Source organism: Entelurus aequoreus, linkage group LG07, assembly GCF_033978785.1.
Source record: "Entelurus aequoreus isolate RoL-2023_Sb linkage group LG07, RoL_Eaeq_v1.1, whole genome shotgun sequence".
Taxonomy (NCBI): Eukaryota; Metazoa; Chordata; class Actinopteri; order Syngnathiformes; family Syngnathidae; genus Entelurus; species Entelurus aequoreus.
In genome coordinates, this window is record NC_084737.1 from 3,619,354 (window position 1) to 3,629,353 (window position 10,000).

Below are 10,000 nucleotides of genomic sequence, written 5' to 3' on the forward strand. Positions count from 1 at the left end.
ATGGGAGGATGCAAGGATGGGAGGATGCAAGGATGGGAGGATGGAAGCAAGGATGGGAGGATGCAAGGATGGGAGGATGGGAGGATGGAAGCAAGGATGGGAGGATGCAAGGATGGGAGGATGGGAGGATGGAAGCAAGGATGGGAGGATGCAAGGATGGGAGGATGGAAGCAAGGATGGGAGGATGCAAGGATGGGAGGATGGGAGGATGGAAGCAAGGATGGGAGGATGCAAGGATGGGAGGATGGAAGCAAGGATGGGAGGATGCAAGGATGGGAGGATGGGAGGATGGAAGCAAGGATGGGAGGATGCAAGGATGGGAGGATGGAAGCAAGGATGGGAGGATGCAAGGATGGGAGGATGGGAGGATGGAAGCAAGGATGGGAGGATGCAAGGATGGGAGGATGGGAGGATGGAAGCAAGGATGGGAGGATGCAAGGATGGGAGGATGGAAGCAAGGATGGGAGGATGGAAGCAAGGATGGGAGGATGCAAGGATGGGAGGATGCAAGGATGGGAGGATGGGAGGATGGAAGCAAGGATGGGAGGATGCAAGGATGGGAGGATGGAAGCAAGGATGGGAGGATGCAAGGATGCAAGGATGGGAGGATGGAAGCAAATACCAAATTGGCTAAATAAATATTCATATAAACAAATCAAATAAACATCTTTAGCTGTAAGCTAATGCTAGCCAGTAAGAGCTGATGTTTTGGTCGGATCTTAGATTTAAGTTTGCTTTTATGTTTATGTAATATTTCATTGTTTATCTTGAAAGATATTTTCATTTCCTCCACAAAAGCTGAGCACTTTATGGATGTGTCAACTTCCAACTACAAAAGTTGATTCTGCAATTGACCAGATCACTTTTTCAGGCTGGCTTTACACAATAAATGATTAAAAAAAATAACATGAACGGAAGGATTAAAACATATTTAATCAAGTTAATTACTTCCTTGCATGAATTAAAACATGTTTACACACTTGGATTTCATCTCAATGAGACTTTTGTGCAGATAGCGTGTGAGTGTCACTTAAGTCTTCGCTAACATTAGCATGCTAGCAGTTAGCATATGTCAAGTACCAAGTTACATGACTCTCGGGTAAACAGTTGCAAAAGAAGCAGAAGTGTATGTACAGTTAGCATGTGTCAAGTTATATGACTCTGAGGTGTACGGCTGGGAAATAAGCTAAAAGTTAGCTTTAAAAAAGTTAGCATTTGTCGTGTGTGTGTGTGTGTGTGTGTGCGTGCGTGCGTGCGTGCGTGTGTGTGTGTGTGGACAGTAAAATACAACTCCATCTTTAATATTCTTGGGAAAAAAATGTAATTGTTGAAAATTAAATTGAGAAAAAAAAGTTGAAATTGAATAATTTATTTTAATTATTTGGAGAAAAAATTTTTTTGTTTGTGAATATTTTTAGTATTATTAGAATGATTATGTTATTTTAAATGTCATCATCATTATTATTATGTTATATTTAATATTATATTCATTAATATGTAAATTATTTATATTATTATTATTATAATCTTATTTTGTTACATTCAACTTTTCAATATGTTAATTATAATAATAATATTTAAATTTTTACATTTTATTATTATTATGTGTAATGGGAAATTACAGTAGAGTATATACAATAATTTGAAAAATAGAACATATTCTTGGGAAAAAAATGTAATTGTCCTCTTATGTTATTTTAACTATCATCATCATTATTATTATTTTATATTTAATAATATTATATTCATTAATATGTACATTATTTATTTGATAATTATTTTATTTTCAACATTTCAATGTTTTTCTTAATAATGATAATTTTTTTTTTTTTTTTACATTTTCTTATTACTATTATTATGTGAAATGGGAAATTACAGTAGAGTATAAACAATAATTAAAAAAATTGAACATTCTTGGGGAAAAAAATGTATTTGTCCTCTTATATTATTTTAAATATCATCATCATTATGTTATATTTAATAATATTATATTAATTATCATCATTATTATTATGTTATATTTAATAATATTATATTCATTAATATGTACATTATTTATTTGATTATTATTTTGTTATTTTCAACATTTCAATATGTTTTTCTTAATAATGATAATATTTTTTTTTTACATTTTCTTATTACTATTATTATGTGTAATGGGAAATTACAGTAGAGTATATACAATAATTTAAAAAATTGAACATTCTTGGGGAAAAAAATGTAATTGTCCTCTTATGTTATTTTAAATATCATCATCATTATGTTATATTTAATAATATTATATTCATTAATATGTAAATTATTGATATTATTATTATCTTATTTTGTTATTTTCAACATTTCAATATGTGTTTTTCTTAATAAGAATAGATTTTTTTTTAAATTGTATTATAATGTGTAATGGGAAATTACAGTAGAGTAGAAAATGGATGGATGGATATATACAATTAAAAAATATTCTAACATAATTGGTGATATTTAATGTATTGCTCTTTTAAAGTATTATTAATTACATTAAAACCTAATTGAACTTCCAGATACGAAAATGAAATTAAAAAGGGCAACTAAACTAAAACTGCAAAGAAAGTAAATTAAAAAGTGTCTACGTCAGAGTTGGAGCATTTTGGGGGGCGTGTCTTATTCCTTCCTGCCACTAGAGGGCAGTATGTGCTGCTTTCTATTGAGAGCACGTAAATAGTCGGATCTATTTAGGTCATAACAACTCCTTGATATATATATATATATATATATATATATATATATATATATATATATATATATATATATATATATATATATAATTGTAATTGAGGCATAAATAATTGTATATAAGTGATAACATGACTTGGTTTAAATACACAATATGGAATACAAGAAGGACAAACAAGTTGACACACCCCTGGAAAAATGGCAAAGTTTTTGTGGTGCAAAAAAAAAGAGACCAATTATTCGTACTTTTCTCAATTTATTGTGTAAATATATAAAATATGAACAATTTCATGTCAAAACAAAGAAATGGTTGTGTTCCACATCTCATATTCTTCATGTTAGGGATGTCCCGATACAACTTTACCATTTCTATATAGGAGCATTAATTATCCATCCGATATCAACACGAATCAGACAAAGTTTGACTATTTTGTGGTGTTAAATGTTACAAAATGTTCGATCAAGTGAATTCAGTCAAACAAAGAACAATGAAAAACATTTTTAAACGTCTGTAATGGACTAAGTTAAAGTGGAGTGGTAATTATTTTTGCCAACACCAAATTAGTTACATTTGGCTCATGATGCAGTACTGTAAGTTAAATGATGCGAACACGTTTGTTACTAGATACTTTCTACCTTAGAGACTTTGTGTGTGTAAATAATATGCAACTATAATTATTTGTCACGTATGACTAGCTCCTGTGCTATTGTGTGCTTAGCTGTTGTGTAGCTGCTGGCTCCTAGTAGCTTATAGCCTAGCATGTTTACATTTTGTAAGTGACTTGACTAAAATAGAAGAAAAGTGCAATCTTGTGTCTTTATTGGAGGACATTTAGATGTTCACTAAGTACTATTTATAATATATATATATATGCGTGTGTTTAATATATGTATTCTTTTAATAATACTGTATATTTAGATGTATTTAATTCTGATTCTAAATCTAATTCGGATAACTTAGTCTTTTGCCTATATCGGGCCGATATCTGATATCAGTTTTGAATCGGGACACCCCTACTTCATGTGTCGGACTGAGAGTCACAAAACTTTATTCTTGCATTTCAATTTCCAGAGAACAGCAGTACAACACAAAAAATGTATTACAAAAATCAAATAGGACAAATGTAAATAAATAAATGCTTAGACAATGACTTGTATGGAAATAATTGGAATTAAATACATGAATGAAATATTTTATTTCAACCTGAATATGTATTTTTTCAACGTAAAAGGTATATTTACCATACCAACTTTATTAACTTCATTTAAAAACAACGGGCTGCCAGCACAAACAAGTCCAAATATAAAAAAGCAAATGCAAAAGACAAACAAAACATAATATTTGAAACAACAAAATATATATTAAAAAAAAAAGATCGGATGAAAAAGGTATCCTGTAAACAATCAGTCAAATGAAACAAAGTTCAAAATAAAAAAGAGAGTATATTCAATATTTATTTATTTAATTAACTATTGACTTAATTGTCTCAAAGCAATGATTGGACTAAATTCTGCTAGCCCCGCCCACCAACTTTGACGGTTTTTGAAAGATAAAACACAGGTTCATTACATTTAAACCATGAAATCACTAGTTTAATCCTGAAATAATTAATCAAATCATGAAATAATACCAGTAATAATTAATTAAATATTGAAATAATTAAATGCTCTTTTAAATTAAATAAATTAATGAGACATTAATTAATTTCATTCCAGTTATAATGAATTGAACATTGAAGTAATTACTAAAAGATACTTTATATCTATCCATCTAATTTTGTCCAATTCCTGCTAGCTCCGCCCACTGACTTTGACGGCTTTTGAAATGACTAAATAAATCGTGAAATAATTAATAAAATCATAAAATAATTGAATATTGAAAAAAATATATAAATGGTTAAATAATTAAATGCACTTTTACGTTAAATAAATGAATTACATTGAACACATTTATGTACTTTATTCCAATTATAATGAATTAATGTCACATTGAAGTGATCATTTAAAGACATATTCATTTATTAAATTTTGCCTCATTTCTGCTCGGATAAAATACAATCATGACGCACTGACAGAGGATCTTTAGATATAATTAAATAAATTATTGTATCATGAAATCACTCATTAAAATCGTGGAATTATTAATTAAATTGTAAAATAATAAAATACTAAATTGACTAAATAATGTAATTGCTTTACATTAAATACATTAATGACATTCAACACATGTATGTATTTTATTCCAAATATGAGGAATACATGTCGCAGTGAAGTAATTACTAAAAGATAGCCATTATTTATTTCATTCTGTCCCGTTTTTGCTAGCCCCGCCCACCAACTTTGACGGCTTTTGAAAGATAAAATCACCAAGCGCTGACACAAGATCATTAAATAAATCATTACATCATGAAATCACCAATTTAATCATGAAATAACGACATTAATAATTAAATATTGAAATAATAACCACAATAATAAAATGTACTTTTACATTAAATATTGACATTGAACACATGTATGTACTTTATTCCAATTATAATGAACTAATGTCACAATGAAGTAATATATTTATTTATTTATATATATTTATTTAATTTTGTCCCATTTCTGCTAAGATAAAATCAAATCATGACGCACTGGCACAGAATCATTAGATAATTAAAACAATCATTATATCATGAAATCACTCATTAAATTGTGAAATAATTAATTAAATCATGAAATAATAAAATGTATAATAATAACTAATAAATAATATTTATTTATTGAATTTTGTCCCATTTCTGCGAGAATAAAATAATATGACACAGGATCATTAGATAATTAAAACAATCATTGTATCATGAAATCACTCATTAAATTGTGAAATAATTAAATCATGAAATAATAAAATGTATAATAATAACTAATGAATAATAATATTTATTTAAAGAATTTTGCCTAATTTCTGCTAAGATAAAATAAAATCATGACACTGACACAGAATCATTAGATCATTAAAACAATCATATCATGAAATCACCCATTAATTTGTGAAATAATTAATAAAATAATAAAATAATATAATAATAACAAATATTTATTTATTGAATTTTGTCGCATTTCTGCGAGAATAAAATCAAGTCATGACACACCGACACAGGATCTTTAGATAATTAAAACAATCATTATATCATGAAATCACTCATTAAATTGTGAAATAATTAAATCATTAAATAATAATAAGTATAATAATAACTAATGAATAATAATATTTATTTAAAGCATTTTGACTCATTTCTGCTAAGATAAAATAAAATCATGACACTGACACAGAATCATTAGATCATTAAAACAATCATTATATCATGAAACCACTCATTAAATTGTGAAATAATTAATTAAATCATGAAATAATAAAACGTGTAATAATAACTAAAATAATAATATTTATTTATAGAATTTTGTCCCATTTCTGCGAGAATAAAATAATATGACACAGGATCATTAGATAATTAAAACAATCATTGTATCATGAAATCACTCATTAAATTGTGAAATAATTAAATCATTAAATAATAATAAGTATAATAATAACTAATGAATAATAATATTTATTTAAAGCATTTTGCCTCATTTCTGCTAAGATAAAATAAAATCATGACCCTGACACAGAATCATTAGATCATTAAAACAATCATATCATGAAATCACCCATTACTTTGTGAAATAATTAATAAAATAATAAAATAATATAATAATAACAAATATTTATTTATTGAATTTTGTCGCATTTCTGCGAGAATAAAATCAAGTCATGACTCACCGACACAGGATCTTTAGATAATTAAAACAATCATTATATCATGAAATCACTCATTAAATTGTGAAATAATTAAATCATTAAATAATAATAAGTATAATAATAACTAATGAATAATAATATTTATTTAAAGCATTTTGCCTCATTTCTGCTAAGATAAAATAAAATCATGACACTGACACAGAATCATTAGATCATTAAAACAATCATATCATGAAATCACCCATTAATTTGTGAAATAATTAATTAAAGAATAAAATGTATAATAATAACAAATAATATTTATTTATTGAATTTTGTCGCATTTCTACGAGAATAAAATCAAATCATGACACACCGACACAGGATCTTTAGATAATTAAATAATACATTTGATCATGAAATCACTAATCAAATTGTCCATCCATCCATCTTCTTCCGCTTATCTGAGGTCCAATCATGAAATAATTAAATCATGAAATGATCAAATGTATAATAATAATAAATGATATTTATTTATTGAATTTTGTCCCATTTCTGCCAGAATAAAATCATGACGCTCTGTCGCAGAATCATTACTTAATGAAATAATACATTATATCATGAAATTATTCATTTAATCATGAAATGAAAAAATGTATAATAATACCTAATGAATAATATTTATTTCTTGAATTTTGTCCCATTTCTGTAAGAATTAAAAAAAAAAATCATGACACACTGACACAGAATCATTACACAATTAAATAAAACATTTTATCATGAAATCACTCATTAATTAATTATTAATTAATAAATTAATTAATTAAATATTGAATAATGACTTTTACGTTGAATAAATTATTGACATAGTTTATTCCAATTCCAATAAATAAATGTGGCAGGGAAGTAATGCATTTATTTATTTATTTATTTCATTTGTCCCATTTGACCTTCCGTTAAAAAATAACAAAGTAGAAATGTCAAATAATTGTGTGTCAGATTGCAGACTGCATAGGTTAAGGCAGCAGTGTGTTGTGTTGTGTTGTGTTGTCGCACACCATGGCTTGAAATACACACAAGCAGCATCCTGTGGGCACGCACACAGACACACACACACCCACACACACACACACACACACTGCACACAAGAACAAGGAGCACACACCCACACACACACACGTGCACACACACACACACACACTGCACACAAGAACAAGGAGCACACACCCACACACACACACGTGCACACACACACACACACACTGCACACAAGAACAAGGAGCACACACCCACACACACACACGTGCACACACACACACACACACTGCACACAAGAACAAGGAGCACACACCCACACACACACACGTGCACACACACACACACACACGCACACACCTAAATGAAATAAATAGTTACAAAGTAGGATACATGGGAGGAAAAGATTGGAGCGCCAAGCATCCATCATCCAGCCAATCAGGACGCAGCAAAGATCAAAGGTCAGCCGGGACACCAGCAGGACTTACTCTGGCCGTACTGACCGTACTGGTAGTCCACGCCGTAGTTGGCGGCGCCGTATGTGGGCGGGCAGTAGGACTGCGAGGACGCCAGGCTGTCCGCCGTCTTGATGGACGCCTCCGTGGAGCGCTGGGCGCCGGCGGGGGCCGACGGGGGGGCCTCCAGCATGGCGTGGAGCGGCGACACGGAGAAGTCGTGTTGCGGCTGCGACGAAACGCCGCTCGGGTTGCTCAGGATGCTCATCACCTGCAGACGCACCGGCAGGGGACGTTAGTGGGCGGGGCTACAAGTATTGCATCAAATATGATACGAGTTGACATACTTTGTCATTGTGAAATACTAATATCAACAGTCTTGTGTCCTTAACAGCTAGCTGGCAACTAGTGCTCTAATCGCCAGCTGGCAACTACCATGCTAATCGCTATCTGTCAACTAGTGTCCTGATCACTAGGTGGCAACCGGCGGCATCAACACTAGCTGGCAATTAAAGCGCTAATCGGCAGCTGACAACTAGTGCGCTAATCGCCAGCTGGCAACTACCATGCTAATCGCTATCTGTCAACTAGTGTCCTGATCACTAGGTGGCAACCGGCGGCATCAACACTAGCTGGCAATTAAAGCGCTAATCGCCAGCTGGCAACTACCATGCTAATCGCTATGTGTCAACTAGTGTCCTGATCACTAGGTGGCAACCGGCGGCATCAACACTAGCTGGCAATTAAAGCGCTAATTGCCAGCTGACAACTAGTGCGCTAATCGCCAGCTGGCAACTACCATGCTAATCGCTATCTGTCAACTAGTGTCCTGATCACTAGGTGGAAACCGGCGGCATCAACACTAGCTGGCAATTAAAGCGCTAATCGCCAGCTGGCAACTACCATGCTAATCGCTATGTGTCAACTAGTGTCCTGATCACTAGCTGGCAACCGGCGGCATCAACACTAGCTGGCAATTAAAGCGCTAATCGCCAGCTGACAACTAGTGCGCTAATCGCCAGCTGGCAACTACCATGCTAATCGCTATGTGTCAACTAGTGTCCTGATCACTAGGTGGCAACCGGCGGCATCAACACTAGCTGGCAATTAAAGCGCTAATTGCCAGCTGGCAACTACCATGCTAATCGCTATGTGTCAACTAGTGTCCTGATCACTAGGTGGCAACCGGCGGCATCAACACTAGCTGGCAATTAAAGCGCTTATCGCCAGCTGACAACTAGTGCGCCAATCGCCAGCTGGCAACTAACGTGCTAATCGCTATCTGTCAACCAGCCCGCTGCTCACTAGCTGGCAATTAAAGCGCAAATCGCTGGCTGACCACTATTGGCGCTGATTGCTAGCTAGCAACTAGTGTGTTAATCGTTAGCTGGCAACTAGCATGATAATCGCTAGCTGGCAACTAAGGCGGCAATTGCTACCTGAAGTCATGGCGCTAATTACAAGCTGACAACTTGAACGCTAATCGTTAGCTGGCCACTACAGCGCTAATTACTGGTTGTTAACTGATACTTTGTTCGCTGAAAACTGGCAATTAACTTGCCAGCTAGCTGCTTTTAACAAGCTAATTGCTAGGTGGCAACCAGCGTGCCAAACGCTAGCTGGAAATCAGGGCTTTATTAGCTAGTTGACAACAAACGCGGTAATCGCTAGTTGACAACTAGCGCTCTAATCGCCAGCTGGCAACTACCATGCTAATCGCTATCTGTCAACTAGTGTGCTGATCACTAGCTGGCAATTAAAGCGCAAATCACCGGCTGACCACTATTAGCGCTGATTGCTAGCTAGCAACTAGCTAGCAATCAGGGGCGTCACTAGCTTGAACCCCCCTAAAATAGGCCTAACAACGCCAATGGCATCCACGTTTATGGATGTATGTTATATTGTCTTTATATTCCAGCCAGTTAATCCATTTTGTGGGGGAATTGAGGGGATTATTTTAATGCGTTATATATATTTTGCATTCTATTTTAACTTACTTTATTGAGTTTACAACCCCCTGGCGCTGTTTTGAACTGTT

At 33.0% G+C, this 10,000-nt stretch overlaps 1 protein-coding gene across 2 annotated transcripts in view; it reads right to left on the reverse strand.

Annotated features, from left to right (window-relative positions):
• The window catches only part of LOC133653293 (paired box protein Pax-7-like), a 111,054-nt gene that overhangs the window by 6,958 nt on the left and 94,096 nt on the right, over positions 1-10,000 (reverse strand). For both annotated transcript variants that reach the window (XM_062052428.1, XM_062052427.1), the window contains exon 8: positions 7,996-8,233. In XM_062052428.1, coding sequence (XP_061908412.1) covers positions 7,996-8,233 — 238 coding nt within the window. The remainder of the gene's footprint in view (positions 1-7,995; positions 8,234-10,000) is intronic.